Raw genomic sequence first — 26,718 nt, 5'->3', positions numbered from 1 at the left:
GCTCCGACAGCGCTTTCATTGCCTGTTCCGTTTGATCGTTCGCCGTACGCCGTGGACCTACGAAAAGACCTTATATGTGTAGGGTTAGAATGACTAAAATCCTAAGCGCAACCGGCGTGGGCGCGCAGGTAGAAAATGCATAGTTTTAAACAGACGTGCCAGCCCAACCAATAGCCAGAGAAGGGGAAGCGGACGGAACAGAAGTTTTTCCAACCACAACGCTAAGTGTCCCAAACCACAACAATGGGACCACAATCGTCGAAGAGTACGTTGTCGTCTGCATCGAGACCGCTATGTAAACCCATGTGCCAAACCGGGGTTCGCAAGCAGAGACAATATTCGGGTATATTTGACAGCCTCAGTGGGTACGGATGCTTTATAGGTTCTGATCAATCAAAGATGTGCGTACAATGTGGTGTCAACGATGTGGTGCGTACGGTAAGGAGCACAAGAGAACATGGAAAGAGGAAGAGAAAAACGGGAGTGGTAGACTGCGCGTCAGATTTGCGCAAGATCCCCGTCGAAGGCGATCTCGCTAGCAGTCATGAAAGTGCTATCATCTGATGCAAGGAAAGCAGCTACGGCCCCGATCTCTGCCGGATCGGCCATGCGCGCAAAAGCTTTTATGCCGTCCTCGCCTAACGCCTCCTTGGCGAGGTCCATCGCCGTCGGTCCGGGCGATAGAACGTTTGCCTTGATACCCGTGCCCTTCAGGTCCTCCGCCCAAGTCCGCGCGACGTTGCGGATTGCCGCCTTGCTTGCGTTGTATATGTAGACGCTGAATGCCGCACCGGTTGTGCCGGCGCTCGATCCGGTCAACATGATAGAATTGCCCTTCGGGTTAGGGTTAGGGTTAGGGCTCATGGGGGAATATATGAAAAGAATGCCCGGTATCCAAGGTTTTTACCGTATCGATACAAATCTCAAATGGATCCCCAAGTCACATGCTCTAAGCGACAGATCACATGAGGGTCCTTGACAACAACAATCTACTAACCTTACGCATTTGACTTGCGGTTCTTGAACCCCTCCGGCTAGGGTGGCTGGCAAGGGGCAAGCGGGTTGCCAATTTGGCAAGCGGCGGGCTGCTTATCGGCTGGCAAGCACCGCGCGGACCTTGCCAGTTGGCAAGAGCTCTGCAAATACTGAAGAACACGCTACTGAAGGGACTGAAGCTACTGAAGAACACGCCGAGTGTGACTCATGTAACCCTAACCCTGACTTATTTCGTGCTTAAGACCAACTTAAGGCGTGGATCCAGATCACCCTTGCCTTGCCGGGTAAGATGGCAAGCGGCGGCAAGGCAAGATGGCAAGCGTGAAAAATCTGGGTTGCCAGCCACCCTACCTCCGGCGCTCCGTGGTGGCTTCATCAAGTTTCCAGATTCGGCTCCCAGCCACCCTCCCACGCTGAGCCGCAATCACACACAAGCGGGCGGCTTGGGGACGGAAAGCAATCTCTTCATACCCTCCGCCATGTCGTTCACCACCTCCACCGAGGACAGTGACCCTAACTACTTCAGCACCTCCACTTTGAGCGTCTACAACGAGTCCATTCTCCTCTACGGCGCCGATAACCGCGGCGCCAACCAGACAAACGCACATTCGCTCTGGAAATTCACCCCTAGCACACGCCAATGGCACAAGGTCACTCCGGGTCCGCCGGCCATCTTTGATGGGTTGGCTTGGTCGGCGCTCGTCGGTGACAGGCTGTATGTGCAAAAGGACTCCAAAGGATGGTGGTATTGCGATCTCCTCTCCAACACATGGTCGGCGATGACCGCCCTCAACTCACCCCCATTGACAACTCAAGCCGTGCTTGTCGGCGGCAAGAACGCGCTGTTTGTCATGGGTGGGTGGGATCTCGCCCGCAAAGCGTTCACGTCCGCGGTGCATATGTTGTCGAGCGATACATGGACCCGTCTGCCTGACCTGCCCATGAGCCTGAACGGCGGCGCCGGCGCCGTCGTGGGCTCCAGGCTCCTCTATTTTGGTGGTTTCGGCAATGCCAGTACTTCATTCCGCTTTTCCAATACCGTCATGTCCCTCGAACTCGACAACCTCTCCGCTGGATGGTCGCAAGAGCCGTCCTCCTCGCCCGCCATACCTTCCCCACGCGAACATCTCTGCATGGTGAACCCAAACGGTACGGACGTGGGCAAGCTGGTCGTTTACGGGGGCAGGTCTTTTACGAACTCGACTCTCCGCGATTTCACCTACTTTGATGGGCAGACCTATTCTCTCGATCCGACCTCCACGCCAAGCACGTGGAAGAACCTGACGTCCGGAAGTGGAATGGCATCAAATGGAGTTGTCGGTGATCCGGCGCCGGCGCTGAGAACTCTATATTGCACGGTCTTAGGAAAGGTGCTTTATGTCGCGGGGAGGACGGACAGCGACGTTATGAAGTGGTTGACAGGCGTGCCGACTTTGTACGCGTGGGATATGGAAAAAGGCGTTTGGTTCGACCCCGTCATGACCAGCGATGATTGGTCTCCGGCACGCCCGTCCACTGGCCCGTTCGCCGGCCCGCCATCGCCCCCCTCAACGTCAACAACTCCGGGAACGGAAGCTCCATCAAATGGCACGACGGTCGGCGCGCCGACTTCCGGATCTAAGGGCCTTTCACCAGTGGCCATTGGGGGCATAGCTGCTGCTGCGATTGCGGCGGTCGTTATCGGTGCTGTCGTCTGGTTCCTAAAGAAACGGAAGAACGCGCCAAGAGCCGTCGCGAAGAACGTAAATACTTCTGACCCGGAGACGGGCACATCATCATCATCTGCGCGAAGCCAAACCCCGTCGACATCCGCAGCCACCGATGTCATCAATGACACTAACGATACCAACGGCCCTCAGTCCGCGCGGCCTTTGTTCACATCCAAATTGCCGCAAACCTTCAATGTGGTCCCTGCACGCACGTCGCAAAGCCCAGAACAGGCCATTTCAAACACCATTTCGAACACAACAGCTTTGCCCCGCACGGAAACGACTGCTCCTCCGCCGTACACTCCTCTCAGTGCTACGGACCCCGATACCCACTCCCGATACCAACCAAAGAACTAGCTGCCATCAGTATACACCGTCAACCATCCGATGCCTACCCTCTCCGAACTGGCGGGTGGCAACTAGGACAAATGATGCGACATTCTGGAGGCTCTGGAAGCCGAATGGACGAAGCCCTGGTCGGAGGTTGTCACTGAGTTGAACCGGACTCGTTGTTTTGGCGTGATCAAAGAGAGATGTAGCAATGGCGCGGATACTCAATCGATCTGGGCGTATTCGAGTAGTTGAGAGACACGGCTTGGCTATGAAGTTTTGTAGATCGAGGTCCGACCCATGCCTTGTGGCTAGAATTGAAGAATTACATCTACTTCTATGTGACGCGACCACAAGGAAAGAAACGGTCGAGGAAAGGTTTTTGGGTTCGTTCAAGCGTGCGCTAACGCCATCTCTGGCCGCGGCATCTTCGGGCGAAAGGGTGCAAAAGTGGGTGAAGGATATTTCCGTTGCGTTGGTTCGAAGTTGCTGTTGCGGGGGTTGAGGAGCGCATTGCGCCCGGCGGTGAAAGACGAGACAGGCATCCCGATCAGGCGAGGAGGGGTTGGGCGAGCAAGGGATTTGGGCTGTTCGGGTGGGGGTTGGACATTGGTCTCCGTCGCCAGACCAGTGTATATGTATTGCTGTGAGCTGGAGGGCGGAGCCAGGATATTGTGTGGGTGTTTCTCACCCTCTCGCAGTGTCCTGTTCAAGGTTTTCCAGACCTTCCCTAGGCGCCGATGCAGTTGGGGTTGCGGCTCGACTTCCGATTAAGGTGTTTGGGTTATCGCCGGTCGGACTCGACGTCGCGTGAGCAAATACTGTTTATGTACTGTGCAAACTACTCAGCAAACGCCAACTCCGAGCCAAGTTGCCAACCCGTAAGAAACGGAAGTGCAAAGCATGCAAGACACCGTCAATACTCAAATGCAAAGAAGCAACGTCAGAGTGAAGCACTTACGATTCCACAAGTATATATACGAAGGTCACTCACCGAGTGTCGTAGTCTCGCCTGACCTTCCACCAATCTAGTCAGGCTGATCTACAATCCTGGTCATTTAACGTCATACGAGACCAAATAGTACGGATAAGCGTGCCACTCCAAATAGTTCATCTACACAATTGAACCCCTTCTGGCGCGATGGACAGAAGCCTTCTGGCGCGCTGCCACACAAATGGATGCAGCGCTGCGTTCCCAATGGCTGTTCCTACTTTGTTGATGCCAACACCCTTAAGACAACATGGCTGTTCCACACATGCATGCACAAGCACCTTCGGGCCCTTGCTTCTCGGAGTGTCGGGTCAGACGAAGGGCGATGCAGAGCATTCACGTCAACCCCATCCATCCCAAACCCCTTCGAGTGGCGCATCAGAAACGTTCCAGAGTCAATCAAGGCTCAGGGACTCCGCAGGTGTAAACTTCTGGTGGCACCCGATTCCAGCATCCTATAACCACGTACCATAGAACTCTCAGCACGCGCCCAGATCTGTACCCTCCAGGACCCCGAAATCATTCAGTTCGCAGAGCATCATGACAGGATCAAAGCCCGCGATGATACGGCCAAGATCGCTCGCGCCATCAGGGAATGGATCAATCCCCCGAACAGTCCGATCTCAACCAATTGACGCAACGCTATGCAGAATGCGGGAACTCGCTCGAAAGGGAGTGGCACGCATACGGCAAGCCCAGGCACCTTCCTCCGGGCGTCATTGATGGACTCAACCTGGTTGGCATTGACTACAAGTTCGGTTCAACGAAGCACGATCCTGCGGACGTCGAGCTTATGAAGAAGGGCTTCTAGTTGTTGAACGACAAGGGAGCTTCACCCGCGGAAGCGCTCAAGAGATTAGCCCTTTTAACCGGCGATAGCAACTAATCCGAGTTCCGAAAAAAGGGTTGGTCGGTCGAAAAAAGGGCTGGACCCGGATAGTTGTATCGCTGGTTTGAAACCGCGGCCTCCGGGAGGAACAATCGGGCAACAATGCTCAGCACCACCTGTTCAGTCACGGCGCTCCATCCAATAGCGTCGTCATCGAGATGGCAGCACGCCGTGAAATTCTTCCAGCAGTGGCTCCAAATGTCGCTGAGTGGGTCCAAATGCGAAAGAATGGTTTTGGCATCGAAGATGGCAACGTTGAACTGTTTCTCGGCGTAGCCCACAAGCGGCAGAAACCAATCCATAATCGGCTCACAACCGGTACCGTCATCACCTTGATGAACAGTACTGCATTGGAAAAAGCCTGCCTACCATCTGCCCGGATATGGCCGATATCCACCAGGCCCCGCTGTCCCCGAAAAATCCCTAACCAAGGTCGCCGCTTTGCCGTCTGGCGTATTTGCGGCGAGTTGAAGGAGGGCAGATATAACTTTCACATTCGAGCCATCTACCCGTGGTTGATCGAGCAAGATCTCCACGGCGTCACGAATTTCAGGGACGTCCTTTGGAAATAGATTGTCCGTAGCGGTAAAAGCTGTGGACCAGCCAGAATTCCGAGCGCGAGGTTCACGGGCCAACCGACGAAGCATGTTAATTCGAGGAAGAGCGGCTTGCAGAGCGTAAGCATCTGTAGGTTTTTCCCAGCAGCTCTTCGATCATCTCCGATTTTTCAGCATGTATGGCGGCCCTGAGCAGTTCAGCTGCTTCGGGAATTTTCGCAAGATCCAGTATATCACCATCGACTAACCCCCGCCAGATCTTATCACTGTTAATGGACCTTCGGAATGACCGTTGAACGTAGGAGTAGAGATCCCACCCAGCGGTCGCCAACGATGATCCGTGTGGGGCCAGCAGCTGAACCGATAGGGTTTCTTCAGAAAGAAGCGCCTCCAGTAACGTATGCCAGTGCTCCCTCCAGTCCCAGCCGGGGAGTTTGACGGCCAAGGCTAAAGCCTCGTCGCTTTTGCTAAAATGCTGAATGGCAAAGATCAGCAGGGACCAGCAAAATCTACTTCGGCTTCGCATTCCCTCCAACAGCTTCGGGTACCATCTCTCTGCTTCCATGTCTTTTAGCGATTGCCCCTTCTTTGGCAACCATTTACGGGATTCCAGATCAAAGGACTCAGAAGAGGGATTCAGACGATGAACGATTTCGAAATCTTATTTGACAAAAAGCCAACATTGCGCTCGGTGTGCCGAAGAAGGTCGCCAACATCTCCACGTACCGATCGTCCGTTCCCTCGCCACCAAAGCTGTATTCCCTCCTTTCGTTTAGGGCATGCTCTACCATTAAGAGCCTTGTACAGCGGCTCATGACTTTTCCTGAGACCTAGGTGGTGGTAGGCCCAAGACCTTAGCCCCTGTTTGGCGGTACGAGGGAAAGCGTCGTTCCTGGCCGACACAGAAGGTTTTGTAGAACGAGAAGGCGATAGGTATTGATCCCATTCCCAAACCACCACGTTGGACTTGAGGTTCTCCAAGAGATGCGGAGACAGATTCTCGACCAGGGGACGCATTTCATCCAGGCGTTTCGGAAACAGTGTCGGAGGTGGTACATACGATGAGGAGATTCCGGCAAGAATCCAAGAGAAGCTGATTGTGATCTTTTCGATAATGAAGTTTGCGGACATGTAAAACTCGGCGTCGCCAGAGGCTATAGATCTGTCTTCAGCACTGAAAGAAAGTCATCGTCTATAGATGGAAGGAAGAGGCGAGCGGCATTTTCTTCTTACCCAGTGGTGTTATATTCGTCTACGTCGAGCATCGTGCAAACGGTCTCATGCTCGTTGTTTCTACAAACAACGGTCGGCCTTTCCTTCTTCCATCGTTGGCGGAACGTACTCACTTGATTTTCAGGTTCCTTTCAACCTGCATGCCCGAAGTTTCCCCATCCCACAAACCCCATCAATGTGGTTGTGTTGAAATCACCTTGATATCGGTTAATCAGTGTGACCCTGCCGGAAAAGTTCCTGGCGCAGCCGCTGTCACTCGGCGCGCTGTCGCAATCTGTCACTCATCTCCGATCGCGTTGAACGATGAAAATGAGCACTTTCGAGCCCGAGGAATCAGTCTGGGCCTTACGGTGTTGTCAGTCTGGTCGGGTTAGCTTGCTCCGGAATGTTCAGGGTTCCCGAATGGGGGACACGGCTCAGCTTCATCTAGCGCAATGTTTGTCATCCCAGGGTCCATTTTGCCATAAGTTGTCAGCAAAACCTAACGCCGACCTGAACGGAGGCTGTCCCGATTAGAGTGTTGCCCTCACAATACAACGTTTGAACCCGTTGACCTGGGGCCCGCGGAAACAGCTACAGTCAGTACATATGAAGCCTCAACGGCATATGACATTTTCTTACTCTAGTCGCGACATCAACATGTTCCCACAGAAAACATCGTCCAACAAGTCTCTCGTAGATTCATACACCGACCAGTCACTAGCAGGGAAAGTTCCACTTGCGCTCGCACTTCTTGGTATGATGCCTCTGGCGCTAGGAAGTTGTGTGGTCGACAAGCTCATTTTCTGTCAGTTTTTGCATTGGTGATTTCGGGAGCTCTGGCGATCCCATTAGGTTCGTTCGTGCTTGTCAACACAATTCTCTGATAAAAGAGTAACCAGCTACATTAGGCGTCCTCGCATTCCGCGGCGCTGACCGATCCAATAACGAGAGTATGGCAGACCTCTTTTGAACTGGGCCGATGTACTTTCGGGAGCCATCTGCTGATGATGATGCCCAGTTACTAGGATCCTGCGCACACGCTTGCGAGATGATTTCGGATCTGCAGGTACGCACGTTCATGTGCATCAGATGCGCACGGGCCGTCCTGAACGGTAATCATCACTAGTTGACCGCATGATGGGAACGTGCTTCGAAGCGACGGATTGGCTTCACCGCACATGGATCCAGCGGACTGTCCTAGGCGTATTGAAACAGAATCGCACTGCAGATCTCGCGGCGTACAACCAAGAGTGAGTGAACGAGGTCGCGTCAACGTGCGGCAGATGCCTTTCTTCCCCGTATTGACCTGATGTCTCGCCTCTACATTGGACTCTAGGATAATCCAGACGGTTTGGTCACGAGTGGCCGATGGGGGCATGGTGCTGGTAAGACGCGGTGACCGGAAGTCTAGCTCACCACATCAGATCACATCTCCAACGATGCTTTGTACATGTAGGGGGTGAATTACCGTCAAGAAGACATCCAGGGAACCAGTTATTTTGGTTAGATTCCCCTCCGGAGACTCCTAATCGGATTGAGTTTGCCGATTGACAGTGTTTCATTTCGTGCAGTTAGTCGTCTAGGGACGACTGGCACACACTATATGTACCTGAACTCCACACACAATCAGAAGTATCTTGGCTTATGGAATCGGACGGGCACAGGCCTAGACAGCACCTTTGATCTGTACTCGTTCGATGACCCTACGGTCAGAACCGCTCCCATCCCGACACTTGCAGTTCTCCCAGGTGAGAAGATTTACTGCCACACGCTTTCCACAATATACGGGTTTAGGAACTTGATACTTGTCCGTCGCCAGACTTTGGATCGGTGCACGGTAGTTGGGACCCCGGTCAATTTATCACCGTCCCAGGCTCCAAACCTACTGGGGGCAAGGCGTGCAAGAAACATCATTGGGTGTACACCCCTGAGCCTGTCAACGGAACAGGGCATGATTGGGATGTTGAATATGTGGGCGTGTTTCTTTTCGATGCCATAACGCAGTTCTTGCAGGTATGGTAAGGGCTTGGACAATGTGCGATGTGTCGGATGGGAGGGCCTGCGCGGGAGCACCTTGGGGCTTCTCATCGCAGCACTGCAAAGCTTGACCAGACGTTCTCTTACAGAACTTAAGCGTGACTCCAAAAACGCAAATGGCATTAGTGTAAGTATGAGCGATGGTGTTATGTATTTGATGATAGCGCTCTAAAAGCTGGTTCTTGTTTTCTTGACGTTTAGGGAGACCAACGGTTTAATGTTAGCTTTTATGTATTCGCGCGGACGGTTGATGGCATGCTGAACTTAAGTACCGGCTTAGGATGGCCTCCAGCGTAGACCGCCTGCTCTACAACCAGTATGGCAATGACTCTGTAAATATCGATGCGTGCCAAAGTCCCCTGTTACGGGTAGGTGAGCGCCATTCTAGACGTGCACCCATGATCTCCTCTCTAATGTGTTAGCTCGTACCATCCCTCATATCATCGTACCGCCAGGCCGCAGCTAGTCATATTCAAGATACCTACGGCACGTACACGAGTTTGCCGAAAACGTATAGCGCCCGCTTCTCCAGCCCCGAAGATGGGAACGTCTTTCTCGACACCGTCCGGATCCAAGACGGCCTCGGACTTGATCTTATCGGAATTCTGGCAGTTCCTGAGGACGATTTGGTTGGGACAATGAAAAATACGCGGCAGACCGCTGCTGTAACAGTGACGGTCGTCGCGGTCCTCATGATGGTTGTGGCCGGCTTGGCCAGTCATCTTTTCACGCTTCCGCTGAGGAGGTTGTGTCAAATCATGCGCATGGTAAGAGCATCTGGGCTTTCTAAAGGAGTGGCGCTGGTAACATTCAACTTGAGACCTTTGTGCTGGATGCATTTCAGGCAACGGTTTTCGATTTCTCAAGCGTGCGTGATAATGACATGACGAGTCGTCGCTCCTTTCTTCGCGAAATCGCCATCATGGAGAGTGGTAGGTTGTTCACTGTCGCGTCATGGTCACTTGTACTTGCTCACCTTGCGTCCCATTGCATGTAACCCCAGCTTTCATCCAGATGCTCAAAGAGTTTGCCAAGGCGATAGAAAAGAACAAGGTATTGGCCGGAAACCGCAAAAGCCCCGACATGGGGTCGGACCACGGGCAGAATGAGCAAGAAGACGAGCACATGTCGGGAAGCGGGGATCCGCGTGAATCCGTATGATTGGCCGGCTGGTCATCTACTACCTGGTCAATCCGACACATGCACATGCACGGAATGCAGGACTTCGAGAAAACATCTTGTGTTTCCGTACCTCATGTGTCTGTATCTGTATCTGTATCGAAGTTTGTATCTGCATCGAAGTTTGTTTTGTAAGGTTGCACATATTATTCCGCAGCCATCTAACATCGCTTACGCCCTTCCATACTGTTTCACGTTTTCATGCTCCTGATTGTATGTATGTTATAGAATTCCGCCCTATAATTCCGCATCACCCGGTGAAGCAAGGCCGAGCTGTTTTCATTCAGTATGTCAGCGACGAATCGGACGTCTTCATCCCCCGACGGACGTCGGTCCGCATACCCTTCTCTGTTGTCCACCGAACTTTACATGCATGACGCGGCGGGTGTTGGTCCTGCGTTCTCTCAAACTTCCTCTCATCAAGAGGCATTGTGCAAAGCACATAATGAGCACAACGACAGCGACATCACATATCTTGATCACTTGATCTCTATTATCAGTACGCAGTGTCTGTACGCGATGGAACTTTCAAATAGAAGTGCACCAATGTCCGTGGGTATAACCGTCTCTCCCAGCCTAAGAAGGAGCAAATAACTTTTTCAATCGTCCCCGCCGCTCGAAATATGGGTCGGGGAGAAATGCAACGCACGAGGTGGTTTGAATTTGAGCCGCCCTATCAAACAACGCTGTCTTCACGGCCACGCTTGGCGGCGGGCATTTCAGAAGTTCTCCTGATGGCAGCCGTGTGGGGTGGGGCGTTCACCGTCTTCGTGGCGGAAGTGCGAGTCGGATTATCGTCGCCGTTGTTGATCGAGGTGGTGCCGACGGCTCCTTCGCCGGGCATCAACCACATGTTGATGCCGAGTAGCCAGACGTAGTCTGCAAGGAACACAGGGGGTTTCAGATTAGTTCCTTGCGCTCCGAATGTTACATGAACGATGGAGAGGCGTCCACATACCGGAGAAGATGAAGTTGTACAACATGGCGTCAAAGGAGATGTCAAAGAAGCCCATGATGAGGAACATCAAGTAGATGGTCGTGAAGGCGACGATGAAGACCAGCTGACGGACATACACCCTCTTCAACGCATTGTCGCGACGACCGCTGAGCGCCTAGGACATTGTAACGTGCTGCGACAAGAGGTAGGTGATGGGGGCGACCATGAAGACGAACGAGAGCAGGAAGAGAACGTTGCTGCATTGAGAGACTGGGTTAAAATGCAGGCTCGACACTCGGAAAAGAGAATGCGCATGAGACTTACTTCGCTTGAGTCAATTCGGGCCTCATCAGCTGAATGCAAATCTCTTCAATAATGAAAGGTGCAGTGATCTCCTGATACATAAGAATGATCGATGACCCCAGCCAGCAAAGCATCGAAAGAGACCATGCGGCTTTCGCCAAGATGTTATTTTTGTTGAGATTCAGGCAAAGCTGACCCAGCATGTACAACAGCGTGAAGCGGAATGTGATGAGGCCGAACAGGTTGGAAACAATCACCATAGCCTGGCAATCTCGAGGCGGGAGCGGATCAAAAAGATAGAAGAACTGGATCCTATTCGCAAAAAAGTCCATTTCATGTGGTTAGTTTTGACGGGTCCCACCGACAACGAGAGTGCTCGTTATACCACATACCTGGAGATCATATGCGACAAGCAACAAATCAATAGGGGTATCTTGTTGCGCACAACAACCCTGGTATCGTAGACAACATGATGGAAAAGAACCACGGTATGGGACATGGTCAGGGCACTGAGGCCGATGTACACGGCGTTCGGAGCACTCATCGTCGGGTTAGCGCTCCAACAATTGTAGTTTGAAAATGCGTTGGCGGCTACGTTCGTCGGGTAGTGTATGTGGACGAGCACTTGTAGGGCAGGGGCCCTTCTGCTTTGGATGAAAGATTGTTGTAACGAAAGAAGGTGGCCCTGGACGGACCGAGGTATTTATCGGAGCGGATGCGACAATAGTCTATACGAGCAGACCGTAGTGACGCAAGCATGAAATGCAATGCAGCTGGAGCCGTAGGGATGGCTTCGACCGAAAAACAAGCTTATGATAGGACCTGATTGTCACCCAGCAACAATGAAATTGACGCTGGATGACCGATTTCGACAGCGCGCGTCTCTGATGAATTACGGCAATGCAACACTTAAACCCCTAAATTTGGGATAATGGGATGATTCTCGTATCCAAAATTCCGACTGTGGCTAATGAGAGCCACCCGTCGAAGAACCCCGCCTTACGGGTTCTGGAATGTACAGTATATCCCCTTGGATCGTCTGTCGAATGTCCTCGCAATGCAAAGGTGCCCAGAATAGGATCTGGCCGAGAACAAGGTTTGCCGGAGACCTGGTATCGGATGTTCAGGTCAATAAAGGGGTAGATCCCATCCAGAGGGGTGCTCAGAGACGGGGATTCTTAAGTTTGGCATTCGGTCTTTCGACGACATCTCCTGCTGTGTTATCCCAAAGTAGAAAGCGTCGAGGACTGGATGGAGGTGTAGATTTTGGCATACACTTGCTCGCCGAAACGGTAAGGGTGCAGTTTAGCGGGTTTTCCGCGCGTAGCCCACCCGATCCAGAACCCACCAAACTACACTCAAAAACCGGTCCGAACTGAGAGGGTTTTGCGACAACCTGCACGTTTGCAGCGCCAGCGGAGCCCGTCGATTATTGTCTGGTCCTTCACCAGGCTCATGTCGCTGCCACGGCAGTTTGGCTTTGGGCACGTCCGTTTGGTCAAAATAAGTCTCTGATTGAGACAGAACTGGACTGTGCTTTCAACGGTCCTTGTTATCTCAAAAATATCTTCCCAGGTGAGGTCTAGGTGTTCAGTAGGTTCCTCGTCTTGGGAATGCTCGCTGGAATGCTCGGTGTCGGTGGGCGAGCCGGAATGCTCACTGTCGGTGGGCAAGAACGGGTCTGTGTTGGCACCGGGATCATCATAGCACAAGTGCTGGTGACAAGAGTTGGCTAGTCCTAAGCGGGCTTCTATCTCCTGTTCTTCCGAAATATTCACCTTCTCCCGCTCAATTGCTTCAGTGAATGCCTGGTCATAGTCTTCTTCAGCCATTTCCAATTCAAATTCCTCGCAATCTTGCGACCAAGGGTACTCCTCTGCAGCGCGTAGGGTGGGGCTGGAGAACGGCTCCATGTTGGGCGTGATTGGGTTTGGAATTGCGCCGGCTAGGGGTCTGGGTTTGGAATTGCGAGATGGTGGGTCAAGATTCTGCGTGTTCTCACCGAGTAGAAGCGGGGTGGGCTGTGGACGCGCAGTAAAAGCAGTGTAGTTTGGTGGGTTCTGGATCGGGTGGGCTACGGGGGCAAAACCCGCTAAACTGCACCCTAGCCACCGATCTTTCACATATCTCCGCACAATCCGTTATCATCGCGTGCCTTCGCTCGCGCAGGTCACGGAGTCCCTCCCTCGAGTGGCCGTTATCCCATATGGTCAAGTCACTAGGAGAGCGTACGAGATGGGCATTGTCATACATGCGAAGAACATCAGGCGGAAGGACGGAGTCACCATTGACGTGTAGGAAAGAAGAAGGGAATGGTGAAGCAAGGAACCTCGAATACATGGAAATGGCATGCGATTTTTCCTGGCGGGTTGATACGTCGAAGAAGCACGGTATCAATGCTTACCACTTCGTTCCACACGATGGCATCCACCCAGTCGCGAATCCTGTGGCCCACTGGAAGGGCCAAGCAGATCTCCGCCATGGTTTGGTTTGTTCATGATTATTGTTCCCACAGAGTATAATACTCGTAACGCAACAAAACAACATCTGCAACAAGGCGTAATACTCTTCGACGTTACGACAATACATACCTTTCGTCAAACGTTGATCGCTTGACCAATCCGCCACCACCACCCCAGATGCTCCAACATGTAGGCCTACCCCTACGTTCCACGGATGTTTCGGTGCCTTCTCCAAATGACCGGGCTTATGCGCTGGCGTCCGTTTGGTTCTCGCGCATCTACATCCGTCAACCCGGAGGCGCACGATGTTTAGGTTCAGTGAAGCATGAAGTCCGTCGGGTCCGTTGAGACGAAGCGTCTGCGCGTTTGTTGCGAACTGGTATCCCCTCAGGCTGCCCGGGGAGTTTGATATTCCCCCCCTTCTTGTAACGACAATGGGCATGGGATGCGGCCCGGAGGTATATATCCCGCCCGCTATAAGAGACATATCACAAGTGCGGAAGGACCCAGCTTCGAAGGAGTCGGAGCCGGTCGCGTCTGCAGGCAGCGTGCAATTCAAACCGGGCGGCGAACATGGCATGACAGTCCATACACAGTCCATTCACGACTCTATTATAGTGTCAGCCCTGCAGCCGCCAGGATATTGTGTCTCATCCTCTCAACGCAGCATTTGTCATGCATAAACTCCGTCGATGTATTTGCATTCTCAGGTCTCCCGTTCGGTTCGGTCGCCTCACGCGATCCTCCGGTTTTATGATTTCTTCGACATGATGTCCGGGAGGAGGAGATGACCGGGAAAAGATGTCCGGAACAGATCGGCCGAGCTTGCGGTCCTCTGCCTTCACCGTAGCAGCCGAGCTGATAATTTGCTTACCAGTACGTTCGATCGCGGAGCCGTCGTGCTTCCCAGTAACACCGATGCAACCCCTGGTCCAACTGACAGTGTCCAGCCCAGAACAGGTCAATACAGCTGTTCTCGCGTCGTCCGCTTCGTTGAATCGCCCATGCTTGTCGTTGATTTGTCTTTGGGCACGATGCGGACCTCGTTTGTTCTTCTGTCCGATATAGCCGCGGTGTGTGCCATTGGCGATATACGGGTATCGTGATTGCGGGCGTTACATGGATACACAAAATTGGAAGCGTGCACACCAACCATGCCGGTGAGTTCAGTTTCCCTTTCACGATGACCGCAAGTTGGTGGTGATTCTGGTGATCGATGACGCCCAAATCCCGCTCGTGAAGTTTTACATTTTAACGGGAGCATAAGGTGGTTCTTTTTCATCAGCGCCAGGAACCTTCGGGATGCACGAGATACAACTAGGTGGGGGGAGGGGGGGAGGCGGCATGAAGTTCCAGAACGTCTTGTTTGCGATGGCTCGCTTTGATTCAGGATGCCCCACGCGCTGAATGTGAAGAGAAAGGACACGACGAAATGCGTTTCGTTGCTATTATGGACGCGTTTTCCTGTCTTTTCGTGAGTAACTGGAATGGAAGTCCATCCGTCCTGGTTGAATAATGTACCATTTTGCATACGTGCCGTGAGTTACATGGCACCTCCGTTGACACCTGCACCAGACACATTGCCGGTTTCTGCAAATTCACTGTGATTCACGACGTATCGCATCATCGTCGCCTGAGTGCATGATCATTACGAGATGGCGCAGGGTGGAGCGATTGTGTTGAGCGATGCATCGACGTACACCTTCCTGGCCAGAATTGTCGCTGTGGTTATCGTATCGCAAACAGACATCAGCAGCTGGAAGAAACGCTGCGAACGAGACGCAAGCCTCATCACCAACATTCGACGCGGAGACGTACGAGTTGAGGTGAGTTGAGACAGACTTAGTCACCAGGGAGGCCCAGGAGTGAGCAAGGAGGTCGAGCGCATAAAGGCATTGGAGACGCCGTTTCACCCAACTTCTCAGAACGAGCGGGAAGGGCGGGGTCTAAAAACAGACGCCGATCTGAAATAGCAACGTCTGAACGCGTCGAACAGGCCAACAATCTACCACGGATCTGGGCCGCGGTCCGGAACGACTGCCTGGGTAGCAGGCGCTCAAAGCACCCGGTACGCGGTGAGGTGCATGCGATTGTCAGCGTGAGGAGAATGGACGAGACTCTCCCCAGAAGAAGAAAAAAACGTGCGATAACCGGCAGGGCACAGACACACAGACGCCATCGTCGCAATGGCGGAAGCACTTCCGGTCGTCGTCTCGCATACCCTCGCTCACTTCACTTGAGGCTGAGGCGAGATGAGAGATATGCTTAAATGTTCCATAATCAAATATCTCCGAGCGAGGCATTTGTAAGTTATCTCCCTGCCAGGCGTACGTAGTATGGCCTGAGTGAGAGACGTAGTCCCGAAATCCTGATAAAAGGCCAGCAGGCCCGTCTCGCCAGGGCCTCGTTCTCCCTCCAACCTCATCCCTCCCTCCCTTTGTCTCGAACGTCAGAGAGACAAACCCGTGGTAGTAAGCGCCCATAGTACAGTACTGTACGCTATTTTTAATCTCACTCGTGAACTATTCGCGGATCCACACCCATCAAAAATTTCGACGTGTTAGACTGCTTTTTGCACGCAAACTGCAAAGGGTTGATGAAACACTTGTCCTGAGGTTCGTATGCGTAGGGAGGGAGTTACGATGATGGGGGTTAGGGGTGGAGGGGGTATTCGTGGTAACATGTATGGCTGACCTTTCTTTCGCCTCTCGCACGTAGAGTAGTAAGTAATCCGCGCGTGCAACGGAAGGCGAGCGAACGAGGACTTCCCCTCCCTTTTTTTTCCCTCCTCAAACGCTCCCCTTTCCTTTCTCCGCAACAAAAACAAACAAAACCCTCCAGCCACAGAAAGCCTCACTGCCCAACTCATCCTCCACTTCCAGCTCTCAGCCCTCATCGTGCAGCCATCCTGCATTCTGACGCGAGAGCAAATTCTCTCCACTCGGGATCGTGTTCCCATCTCGTATCGGACTTCGAGAGAACCCTCCACCACTTCGCACGCGTTAGGCGCTGCATCCTACACCTCGAGGCCTCATCGTTCGACTCCTGCCTGTCACACGTTCGTTCCCACTCTCGGTTCAAGGCCTTCGTCAGTCATCATCACCGACTTCCGCTCCTTTCTCACCATCGAAAAGAACCACACGCAATCACATCCATCCTCACCACTCATCGTACCCACTCCACCCAGTCCAACACCGCCACAATGCCCCAGGCCCTCCCAAACGGCGCCATCCGCGCAGCCTCCTACTCAGGCGTGCGCGTCTACGAGACCATGTGTCGTGGGATTCCAGTCATGAGACGAATGGGCGACGCCTATATCAACGCGACTCAGATACTCAGAGCCGCCGGTCTGCCCAAGCCTCAAAGGACAAAGATTTTGGAGAGGGATGTTACGGGTGGCGTGCATGAGAAGGTTCAGGGGGGTTACGCTGGGTTTCAAGGTGAGGCAGCGGAACGAAGTGTGAGCGGCGGGCGAGCGGTGCGAGCACAGTGCATTACCGAGCGTTAGCGAGGTTTTGGTTCGGTCTGGGAGACCGATAGGCGGATAGCGAGCATCGGCGAGCGTTCAGATCTTTTGCGAGCGAAGCGAGCTGCTCCGCCCACTGCCATCCAACATCCTCGGAGCCAGCGGGGTATCGTTCATCATCCACCGCCCAACCATCCTTCGCGATGGATGACCACACTTTCGAATCCTACTGGCGGCACATTCTCACCTCTTTTTTGTTTTTGTTTCTGTTTCTGATCATCCCATCTTATTGCGATTCCACAGGAACATGGGTACCGCTGGGAAGTGCTCGCAAGATAGCAGCTATCCATGGCGTTGACAGGGAACTGGATCCGTTGTTTTCATACATCCCACAACCGGGCGACGAGCAGACCTCCACCAAGGACCGCAGAAAACGGATCCTTCAAGAGGCGCCTAACCCACCATTGGGACCATCATCGTCTTCTGCTCCGACAACACCGATCGCTCAGATCAAGGAAGACACCATCAACCCAACTCCACCTTCATCATCTTCGGCTCCTACAGGCATCGACACTCTCTTGCATGCCTCCGGCATCCTTACTGGCCCGGCTTCGGCAGCTCTGACCGAAGAGCTTTCCGCTGACAAACAACACCCATCGGATGCAAGTGGCCCTAGCGACGTCGTGCCCTCTTCGTCCGACGGAGAACACGCCCTCGGCCTTAGCCAAGACGATGAGGAGGCATCTCCAGAGCGACGGACGACCACTATGGCTTTGCGCCCGGCTGGCACCCGTTCCAAGAGGAGACGCAACTACCCAGGCGAAGACGACGATGAGTTCCGTCTGAGCGCGCCCAAGCAGCGCCGAACAGCTACAGCCCAGTCAAGTCCCGCCCAGCGCGCAGCAACATTCGAGCCCCTCCCATCCGCGATACAACAAGCCCTTCTCGAACAAACTACATCCACTGCATATCAACCAGCATCATCATCTACATCAACCGCACGCCCACAACACCACGCCCATTTCCCGCCCCACCTCGCAGTCAGGCACTCCAGCGTCGCATCCAGCCGCGATCGAACGCCCCCACACGCCGGCAAGCGCTGCGAGACTTGTGGTGTCACGTCCACCCCTCAATGGCGTCGCGGCCCCTCGGGCAAACGCACCCTCTGCAATGCCTGCGGAGTCAAATGGTCTTTCGGTCGTCTGAATCCCAACAGCGGCTCAGCAGGCGCAGGCAGCGGCGCGAAATCCCACACAACGGGTGACGAATACGACACCATGACCGATTCCGACGACATGGAGCATTTCACCCCCGACGTCTCCACGCAGAACATCCGTCGGTCACCGGGCACTCCCACACCCACGAGCACGAACCGCGCCTCGAACAACAGCAAAGGCACCGTAGCCGAAATCCAAACCGAAGTCAAATCCCTCAAACGCAAACTCAAAGAATCCGAAAAAAGCCGCAAACGCCTCCGCAAGATCATCGACGACACCGTCAACGAAACTGCGACAGCGCAAGTCGACCCCCGGATCCGTCGCGTGCTCGCTAATGCACAGCAACAGGCCGAGATCGTCGCTTCGGGCGGTGAGCCAAGTAGTAGTTCCACCATGACTGCAGTGGAGAACCTGGCGCTAGCCTGGCCCCGTTACGAACCCATCTCCATCCGCGCCCAACGCCTCGCTATTGCTAAGCAGATGATCCAGGCGCACAACATGCACATCTCGATGGAGTACGACCCTTCGTCCGATGAAGACGAGGATGAGTCCGAGGCGCCGGGGTATGTCAACTACGACGTTGTGGACCCGAAGAGAGGACCAGAGGTGGATGAAAGCGATGCCGAGGAAACGGCCCGCGAGGAGGTGGTTGTGTTGGACTTCATTTTGAAGGTGAAACGACGGAATGAGATTTGGGAGCGGGATTTGAGGAAGTTGAGGGTGCCGCATGGGCAGCCGGGGAATAGGGATCCGGTGCCGATTATGGTTTAGTTGGGATGTTGGAGTCGGGGTTATTGGGGCCGTCACGGGATGGAGGGTTTCGACATGGGTTGGAGACATACATCTGCAGACACCACACGCACGCACGCACGCATTAGAGGCTTTTAAGCCAATGCATATAGAACGCACGCACGCACGCACGCACGACACACAACACCCGCATTTGCAATTTTTCCATTTGATTCCCCCGCAATTATAGTTCACTTTTCCCCTTTCGCATACTCTTACGTAGCAAAGCATCAGAACGCACATCCCCCCCCCCCCCCTCCTCCCTTTCGTTGTAGTGGTCCCTTTCTTGTTCTTTTCTTTTTGGCTCTGAGTGAATGCATACTTTACACCTTCATACGTTTTGCTGTGATTTTGGGGGATATGATATGGGAATAGGGGGGTTTGGTGTTGTGTTCCACGGGGATGGACGGGACAGATTGAACATCCAGTGTTCCTGTCTATGTGTATATATATACCCTCCCCGCGCAAAAAGTGTGCGATGATGGGTGTCACTGACAACCGGCACGAAGAGAACTAACTGTGCCCCAAACCTGGCTCTGCATCATCTGAAACCGTTGGCGTCTCATTTCGCAGGGGTGCAGCGCAAATCCGTGAGACATCTCCGAGGGGAGGGAGTTCAAACTGAGCCCACCTTTTCATACTAAGTGGACGAATCGAACGGCGGAACCCGCTGGTCTGTTGAGTATGGACACAGACTTTAGTCCGGAAAGAGTACTACAACACTGCCATTCATACGCAAGCATCGAATTGATATAAAACCGGTTATCAAGAACTGTCCATGTACATACATCGCCCAGAGGTGTAAGCGTCCCTCACGGGCGTCTAATCTATCTGCATCCCATCAACATCCTCCCGCACCCACACATGATCCACTCATCCACCATCGATTCCACTCCACTCCATGACTTCAACCCACCCCCCTAATACACCCCTTCCTCCGCGGCATCGACCTCCGCCGCGCACTTCTCCAAAAACGCACACACTTCACATATCCTTGCCCGGTTCCGCGCCAGCTCCGTCTCGTGGTTATGCGCCAGCTGGTGCTCGAGGTCGCGCGCGGTGCCGGAGACGAGGGTGTCTTCCTGGTGGTCGAATTTGGCCAGGCGGAAGTCGTGCGTGCTGTTGATCAGGTTCACGAGGATGTCTTTGTCGGATATGATCTACGGGGGTGCGGGGGGTTCAGTACAGGTTCCCGGGGTGTTGAGTTCGGAAATGCCATCCGGTGACGGTCCGACGGTGCCTCATACTCACATCCCGCAGATCTTCCTCGATTTCCTGCCCGCCTTCCTCACCCCTCTGCGCGGCGCCCTCGCCCTTGATCAAGCGGTCCGCGCCGCTCTGCACGGCCTCGCTCAGGCGCTCCTGGAACTCGTTCTCGCACTCTCGGAGGCGGGCGAACGCGCTCGCGGCCGTCTCGGAGACGGAGGAGGCGAGCTCGGTGTAGTTGCGCTCGAACTCTTTGTGGACTTCTTCGAATTGCTCGACGAGCGTCATCTCGTGGGTCAGGAGGGTGTCGGAGAGGGCGGAGAGGGAGCTGCGGAGCGCGGAGAGCAGGGACGGGATCTCGTGCGCGGGGGATTGCGTGAGGGCTAGGAGGGTCTGGGGGATGAAAAGGGGCGGTGAGTTGAAGGCGAGTACATACATACCCCCCATCGCCAACTCCACATCCCTCATTTCCCCCCCCCCCCCCCCCGGCTCAACCCTCCTTTGGCAGAAAAAACAACCTACCCGCTTCTTCTCCGCCCCCACCCTCTTACACTCCCCCCAACACTCCTCATCGACCTTCCTACACGCCTCCCTCAAACACTCCCTGAACATCTCACACTCCCTCCTGCGTTCCTCGCTCCTCTTCAACACAAAGCTCTTCAGTTCCCCCAGCACGCCCATCACTTTCCCCTCGTACTCGGCCCGCAGCTCAGTGAAGGGCGTGAGCGTGATGATGGGCTCGAGGCGCAGGAAGTCGGGGTCGCTGGCGAAGAGGGAGGGGAAGAGGGTGTCGATGGACGGGATGTGGGAGGCCTGCCGGGGGGGAGATAAATGGGTTAGGTGGGGTCTGTGTGAAGGGGGTTGGTGTCGAACTCGACCCTCATGTGAGATCGCCCCTGAGATTGTGAAGGCATAACCTACCTCATAAAGCTCCGCCAGCTCCCTCTCCCGTCTTTCCTCCTCCCTCCTTGCCGCCACAATCTTGTCCTCCTCCTCCTGCGCGATGATATCGTCTATATACTGCTCCTTCGCCGCCTTCACCTAACCAAGCAGGGTCAGTCATCCCCGTTAGCATCAATCAGACGGGGGGAAGTAATAGCTTTTTCGTTTTGCGCGACACTCACCGACTCATCATCCACAAGCCGATAATCGAGGTACCGCAGGCCGCGGATGTGCGCAAGGATGTAGTGGCGGAAATTGGGCAGCTTGCAGATCGTGTTGCCGGAGAGGTTGAGCACGCGCAGGTTGCTGAACTTCGATAGATACGTCACCTGTCAAAGCGCTCCGCCAGGTTAGCAAGTGAGGGTATGTGTGTAGCCCGTATCCCTCCATTCTCTTCGGTCCATCCCACATCCCCACGCCGCCCCATGTTTTCACCTCATACTCACATTCTCCAACTCAGTCAACAAATTATTCCCCACACTCAACACATTCAAATTCACCAAATCATCCAACCCCTCCAACCTCGCAATCCGGTTGTTGTACAGCGTCAGGTCCGTCAGCTTCGTGAGGCCCGCCAAGCCCTCGATTTTCGTGATATTGTTGAACGACAGGTCTAGCGGAATGAATAGATCGGGATGTGTGAGATCCCCACAAACGATGGGCGAGACTAGGTTCAGTGAGTGGGAGCACCGACAGACCTAACCAGGTGAGGTTTTTGAGAAACTCGATCTTTTCGATCTTTTCGATGATGTTGTTGTCCAGTTGGAGTTTGGTGAGGTTTTGGAAGAGGTAGAGGTTATCGATCTTCAGAATATCTGGGGTGCCGAGAGTGAATGTTGGATTGAGCCATCAGCACGGGCTGTCTATCAAGGCACACAACGCCTTGGAATCAAAAATCTACGTACTCTTGTAATCCAACCGCAAAACCCCCACATCCCCAAAATCGATCCCCTCCCTTCTCGCCACGTCGGCAATCTCGGGCGCGGCCTGGTCGTTGACGGATTTGCGGAGGAGGTCTTCGTCGATGACGGTTGGTTCGGGGGCGTTGTAGGTTGTCATTTTTGTTTTGTTGAGAGATAGACGGGGGGGATTGGATAGGTGTCAGGCGACGGGTTTACAGTGTTGCAGAACGAGCTGAGTTCCAACTTTTTCAAAATGACGGTGGATTTTGGGGAATCGACAGCGCGTCTCCTCGTCCTTTCCAAGCTCTCGGGGCTCCAGCCACGCATTTGCTACGTTTTCTGCGGAGTCCCTTCGTCATCCAACCACCATCCCAGGCGTTCACATTCATATCCAAGTATGATTTGAGATGGATGTTTATATAGTCTCCGTTTCGTCGCGATTTTTGCACGCTTATCAGCCGGCCCTGTTTCCGTGGACATTGCTTGAGCCACTGCAACATCAAATGGACGCATTTAGTTCTTTTTCGTGGTTCCCCATTGAATTGTGAATAGGGCGCCCCCAACCGATGACAGCGTAGATGCGGCTATACAGAAAAAGCTCCCCTGGAATTCCGCCACTGTGGCATAACGGAATCATATATACAAAAAAAGAATTTTCGACGCAGTAATGCATGTACAACATGGAGAGATGCCACCGACACGAATCAGCCCTCTGGCGCCAAACTGCGCTCACATCCCATACCCAAACCCCTCCCTCCTCGCCTTCCCCGTCCCCGCCGACCCCGCCCTCATATGCCCCCCAGCCCCTGACCCAGCCGCGACCCCACTTCCCCTCCTACTAACCCCCGACTTTGGGCGCTGCTGCCCCGCCTTCCTCCTCTTCAACTCAAACACATCCCGAATCGCCTCTTGGAAACAGCGGAAATTATAGTCGATGAGCCCTTGCTTTTCGAAGTTGTCCTCGCGGAGGAGGGTTACTAAAGATAGGTATCTACCATCAAAAAAATTGAGAGTCAGAGCGATGGAAAACCGGGGGTGTTGAGAGATTGAGGGGGACGGGCATACCTGTTGACTTCACGGAGGTATAACACCATCCCGTTGTTTAGTTTGATGGTCGCGTGGGCGTCGCCTTCGGACGTCGGCGGTAGTGGGGTGCCGTTCGTCGTACTAGTGGTCATTGGTGTTGCGATCGCCGGGTCCTTTCCCGGTGGTCTGGAAATGACGAGTCAGGACATCGCACTGTGGGGCAAGTATCGACGAGGGAGTGGGAGATGGACTTACCCGTATATACTGGAGACGTCCAATATGACATCGATCATATCGCTGCAGAGCTCGTAGGACTGCATGTCGACGGGTGAGGAGTCGGTCGCGATGTAGATTTTGGAGAGGACGTCGAATAGGAAGGCTTTTTCTATTCCCGAGTTCTACAATGTGAAAAATTTGGCGTGAGCGCCAGGAGAAGGTACATTATAAATACGCCGCGAGGTACCTACCGAACAAAGGATATTCAGCAGATTCTCGAGCGTCGGCAACTGCGGGATGAGCTTTTGGATGACTTTAGAGACGGCTTCGTAGATGGAGTGGTCGTAGATGGAGGTGAGGTAGAAGCTGAGGTGGATGTTGTCGAGTTGGGCGTCTGCGAGCTCGTCTGTTATGCGTTGGTGGATGTCTCGCTGTGTTTCTAGGAAAACTGCATGAGCTGCCGTGCCGGCGATGAGGATATCCTGAGAGCCACGCGCACCTATTTTGTGATCATCCGACAACCCATCGACCTTGTGTATAAGCACCTCAAAGGATACATCTGGGTTGACTTTATGTGCGCGGGTGACGGTGACGTATAACCGTTGTAATGCTTCTAGGTAATCGTCCTGCACTTTGCGAAATGCTGATTAGCTCAGGAGGTCGTTCGCGGGATGGCAGGAACACCTCGCGGTGGAAACGCATGCCCATACCTGTGCGTCAATGACAAAGACCAGGGCCCCGCAGCCTCCAAAGACTTCTTCGGCGTCAAAAGATGGATCCAGGGGGTCGAGATGGCCGGGGAAGTCCCAGATCTCCAGGTCGATGAATGATCTGCAAGGCCGCTGGATGAACATTTCCACGTCTTTTGCAAGCGATCGCGCAACGATTCCTTACACGACATTCTCCTTGCGTATCTTCGTTGTGCTTTCCACAAACAGCGTTTCGTTTGGGGACATTTTGTGGAAAACTACCCGTTCAATGCTGGACTTTCCGCTCCTAGATCACAAATTGGGAGGCGAGAAGACACGAAACGTCAGATCTTTCGCGGACAGGTGTGCTCTTGGCGAGACCGATGGATGGAATCCTATGCTCCCGTTCCTCTGGCGATTCTGCATGAGGGGGAGCACTCTTTCGCTCGTTCGCAATCATCCGCCAGAAACCGCGAATGCTCGCAGACCCCCCGTCCGCTCGCCATCTTCGATCGGGATTGGCCTACGAGACAATGCGACCGTCTCCCGCCTACTCATCCCTTGACAATCCCTCCTCCCTCTCGCCACTCGTTCTTTCACTCCCGCTCGTCACAATTTCTCCATTCCTCACTCATTCAAGCACACACACACACACACACACACACACCTCCTCAAACCCATCAACAGAAGCCTACTTTTCTCGAACCCGGTCGCATCCACCGCCGCTTCTTGGCTGTAATGGGATAAACCACGATAACCGAATGAGCACGATAAGCAATAATGGCAATCGACGGGATATGACGTGCAACTCGTACCGAGGTCTATCTGACGAGGAGTCAGCGTCGGCGTGGTAGTCAAAGTCGTGTGACATTTCGGTGGTCAATGCGGATGAAAGAGAGCGCTTTCACCGAGACGGTAGGTAAGGGGCTTTGCGGCCGATGAAGCGCAGGGGTGGGGGTGCAGTTGAGCGCACTAGGCGGGCTGAGTGTGGTCGTGGGACTTTGTCTTTGGGCAGGGCAAGATGGAGGGGCAGAGGCTTGTTGGACGAGGTTTCAGAGGGCCCATTCAGGCTATTCAGACGACGCGCCCAGCCAAGAGAGGCTCGAGAGGCAAGAAGACGCAACTTGCTTCAACGGGCGACACTCAGACCGCCAGAGAACAACCCCCCCCCAAGCTACTACCCCTACCCTCTCTCGCAACTACCCCAAAGAACCACCAAACAATATGGCTGACCAACTCACGGAAGAGCAGATCGCAGAGTTCAAGGAGGTACGCTTGCCACCGTCACCCCTCACCTCATTCCGGGTCACGACCTAACCGCCAATCTATTCTTTCCCGTAGGCATTCTCCTTGTTCGACAAGGACGGCGACGGCACGATCACCACAAAGGAGCTCGGCACCGTCATGCGCTCGCTGGGTCAGAACCCTACTGAGGCTGAGCTTCAGGACATGATCAACGAGGTGGACGCTGACGGGAACGGTACTATCGACTTTCCTGAATTCCTCACCATGATGGCTCGGTAAGGGGTGCGATGGCGACGCTGTTAGCGACCGAGCGAAGCGAGGAGGATGCTTGAGCTTTCCGAGCGTTAGCTAGGAGTTTGCGAGCGATCGCGTGCCCAACTGTGGCCGTAGGCCCGGGATGCTTGAGGTTTCCCAAGGATGGCAAGGAGATTGCTTGAGGGTTCCGAGTCCAACTGGGCCGGAGGCCCAGGATTTGCGGATCACACCAGCTCAACATCCTCGTCGCGAGCGGAGCGAGCAGGATGTCGTTTCCATCCATGGTTGGAAGGTTGATGGTTGATGGGTTGATCTAACTCCCACTCCTATTTTGTTCGTAGCAAAATGAAGGACACGGACTCTGAAGAGGAGATCAAGGAAGCCTTCAAGGTGTTCGACAAGGACGGCAACGGCTTCATCTCCGCCGCCGAGTTGAGGCACGTCATGACCAACCTTGGCGAAAAGCTCACCGAGGAGGAGGTCGACGAGATGATACGGGAGGCCGATGTCGATGGCGATGGTCAGATCAACTACGAGGAGTTTGTCAAGATGATGATGTCCAAGTAGATATTGTCCGTCATACTCTTCGTATCGACAAGGACGATTAGCCAAAACCCGCCTTTGAGTTCGCCGGATCCCCAACTATTTGTACAGATCTAGACAATTGTAAACTTTTGTAAGAAAAAAACCCGTCTTCTCCCTCCCTGCGAACGATAGCAAGCATGTGCGGTTTTTGTAGCGAAGGGCAAACCGATCTCATGGGAAAAAAGGACGCCGAGTTCCCAATCGTATGTGGGACGGGCGATATCCTCTCATCCCGACCCGTCCACTGGTACGGATAAGTTTTCTCAGACAAGCAACTTCGCAGCCACGACCTCTGATCTTGTCTTCCACTTCACTGCCGTCCGACCAATTCCGGCGCTCGACATAGACAGAAGGGTTCTCAACAGAGACACAAGCCCGACTCCCACGACCTCCTCTCTGCGGAAAGGCTGGTTGATGTCATGTGCGCCGGAAAGTTACAACACTCACCGCTGACTCATATATGGTTGCGGTGGTATCGCTATCGCAAACGAACACCAATAGGATGCCAAAATAAACAATAATAATCAACAATTCCACCTCCTTCTGTGGAATAGCACTTCGTCTACAGATTGTAA

At 53.7% G+C, this 26,718-nt stretch overlaps 11 protein-coding genes across 11 annotated transcripts; 4 read left to right on the top strand and 7 right to left on the bottom strand.

Moving 5' to 3' along the window:
- Nucleotides 1–238: 238 nt before the first annotated feature.
- Nucleotides 239–1,110, bottom strand: EV422DRAFT_288702 (short-chain dehydrogenase/reductase SDR). The gene has a single exon (XM_053066022.1). It carries the CDS (start codon nucleotides 862–864, stop codon nucleotides 499–501), a length of 366 nt encoding a protein of 121 aa, XP_052921522.1. The 5' UTR covers nucleotides 865–1,110; the 3' UTR covers nucleotides 239–498.
- Nucleotide 1,111: 1 nt separating this feature from the next.
- EV422DRAFT_288703 (uncharacterized protein) lies at nucleotides 1,112–3,154 on the top strand. The gene has a single exon (XM_053066023.1). It carries the CDS (start codon nucleotides 1,476–1,478, stop codon nucleotides 3,060–3,062), a length of 1,587 nt encoding a protein of 528 aa, XP_052921521.1. The 5' UTR covers nucleotides 1,112–1,475; the 3' UTR covers nucleotides 3,063–3,154.
- A 1,754-nt stretch (nucleotides 3,155–4,908) lies between these two features.
- On the bottom strand, nucleotides 4,909–8,065 carry EV422DRAFT_509774 (uncharacterized protein; the record flags this gene model as incomplete). The annotated part of the gene is made up of 8 exons (XM_053068875.1): nucleotides 4,909–5,260; nucleotides 5,285–5,620; nucleotides 5,721–5,947; nucleotides 6,199–6,646; nucleotides 7,055–7,131; nucleotides 7,236–7,278; nucleotides 7,622–7,747; nucleotides 7,785–8,065. The coding sequence occupies 8 exons, from the start codon at nucleotides 8,063–8,065 to the stop codon at nucleotides 4,909–4,911; spliced, it is 1,890 nt and encodes a 629-aa protein (XP_052921520.1).
- Nucleotides 8,065–10,038, top strand: EV422DRAFT_288818 (uncharacterized protein). The gene is made up of 9 exons (XM_053066024.1): nucleotides 8,065–8,072; nucleotides 8,144–8,435; nucleotides 8,507–8,700; nucleotides 8,814–8,851; nucleotides 8,926–8,943; nucleotides 9,005–9,092; nucleotides 9,180–9,491; nucleotides 9,569–9,656; nucleotides 9,728–10,038. Exons 2-9 carry the CDS (start codon nucleotides 8,291–8,293, stop codon nucleotides 9,883–9,885), a joined length of 1,041 nt encoding a protein of 346 aa, XP_052921519.1. The 5' UTR covers nucleotides 8,065–8,072; nucleotides 8,144–8,290; the 3' UTR covers nucleotides 9,886–10,038.
- A 678-nt stretch (nucleotides 10,039–10,716) lies between these two features.
- Nucleotides 10,717–11,779, bottom strand: EV422DRAFT_288925 (uncharacterized protein). The gene is made up of 4 exons (XM_053066025.1): nucleotides 11,536–11,779; nucleotides 11,165–11,455; nucleotides 10,862–11,097; nucleotides 10,717–10,782 (listed from the first exon to the last, which is right to left on the bottom strand). The coding sequence occupies exons 1-3, from the start codon at nucleotides 11,685–11,687 to the stop codon at nucleotides 11,016–11,018; spliced, it is 525 nt and encodes a 174-aa protein (XP_052921518.1). The 5' UTR covers nucleotides 11,688–11,779; the 3' UTR covers nucleotides 10,717–10,782; nucleotides 10,862–11,015.
- A 226-nt stretch (nucleotides 11,780–12,005) lies between these two features.
- Nucleotides 12,006–13,204, bottom strand: EV422DRAFT_623408 (uncharacterized protein). The gene has a single exon (XM_053074220.1). It carries the CDS (start codon nucleotides 13,054–13,056, stop codon nucleotides 12,502–12,504), a length of 555 nt encoding a protein of 184 aa, XP_052921517.1. The 5' UTR covers nucleotides 13,057–13,204; the 3' UTR covers nucleotides 12,006–12,501.
- A 10-nt stretch (nucleotides 13,205–13,214) lies between these two features.
- EV422DRAFT_288613 (uncharacterized protein) lies at nucleotides 13,215–14,386 on the bottom strand. Its single transcript, XM_053066021.1, has one exon. It carries the CDS (start codon nucleotides 14,204–14,206, stop codon nucleotides 13,544–13,546), a length of 663 nt encoding a protein of 220 aa, XP_052921516.1. The 5' UTR covers nucleotides 14,207–14,386; the 3' UTR covers nucleotides 13,215–13,543.
- A 2,421-nt stretch (nucleotides 14,387–16,807) lies between these two features.
- Nucleotides 16,808–17,457, top strand: EV422DRAFT_501162 (transcription regulator HTH, apses-type DNA-binding domain-containing protein; the record flags this gene model as incomplete). The annotated part of the gene is made up of 2 exons (XM_053068181.1): nucleotides 16,808–17,045; nucleotides 17,375–17,457. Coding segments are annotated over 2 exons (321 nt in total), but the record flags the coding sequence as incomplete, so codon positions are not given.
- A 2,354-nt stretch (nucleotides 17,458–19,811) lies between these two features.
- Nucleotides 19,812–22,360, bottom strand: EV422DRAFT_545674 (uncharacterized protein). Its single transcript, XM_053071470.1, has 8 exons — nucleotides 22,131–22,360; nucleotides 21,924–22,040; nucleotides 21,672–21,838; nucleotides 21,408–21,554; nucleotides 21,205–21,324; nucleotides 20,806–21,096; nucleotides 20,329–20,676; nucleotides 19,812–20,237 (listed from the first exon to the last, which is right to left on the bottom strand). Exons 1-8 carry the CDS (start codon nucleotides 22,282–22,284, stop codon nucleotides 19,998–20,000), a joined length of 1,584 nt encoding a protein of 527 aa, XP_052921514.1. The 5' UTR covers nucleotides 22,285–22,360; the 3' UTR covers nucleotides 19,812–19,997.
- A 266-nt stretch (nucleotides 22,361–22,626) lies between these two features.
- On the bottom strand, nucleotides 22,627–25,115 carry EV422DRAFT_581422 (Gtr1/RagA G protein conserved region-domain-containing protein; the record flags this gene model as incomplete). Its single annotated transcript, XM_053073374.1, has 9 exons — nucleotides 24,874–25,115; nucleotides 24,726–24,791; nucleotides 24,264–24,365; nucleotides 24,080–24,200; nucleotides 23,621–23,995; nucleotides 23,409–23,551; nucleotides 23,193–23,339; nucleotides 22,861–23,118; nucleotides 22,627–22,744 (listed from the first exon to the last, which is right to left on the bottom strand). Exons 1-9 carry the CDS (start codon nucleotides 24,927–24,929, stop codon nucleotides 22,627–22,629), a joined length of 1,386 nt encoding a protein of 461 aa, XP_052921513.1. The 5' UTR covers nucleotides 24,930–25,115.
- On the top strand, nucleotides 25,116–26,270 carry EV422DRAFT_545668 (calmodulin). Its single transcript, XM_053071469.1, has 3 exons — nucleotides 25,116–25,327; nucleotides 25,400–25,578; nucleotides 25,900–26,270. Exons 1-3 carry the CDS (start codon nucleotides 25,283–25,285, stop codon nucleotides 26,123–26,125), a joined length of 450 nt encoding a protein of 149 aa, XP_052921512.1. The 5' UTR covers nucleotides 25,116–25,282; the 3' UTR covers nucleotides 26,126–26,270.
- Nucleotides 26,271–26,718: the final 448 nt, after the last annotated feature.

This window comes from Fimicolochytrium jonesii (assembly GCF_025526975.1).
Source record: "Fimicolochytrium jonesii strain JEL569 chromosome Unknown EV422scaffold_36, whole genome shotgun sequence".
In the NCBI taxonomy this organism is placed as follows: domain Eukaryota; kingdom Fungi; phylum Chytridiomycota; class Chytridiomycetes; order Spizellomycetales; family Powellomycetaceae; genus Fimicolochytrium; species Fimicolochytrium jonesii.
This window is presented reverse-complemented; position numbering and strand designations above follow the sequence as displayed.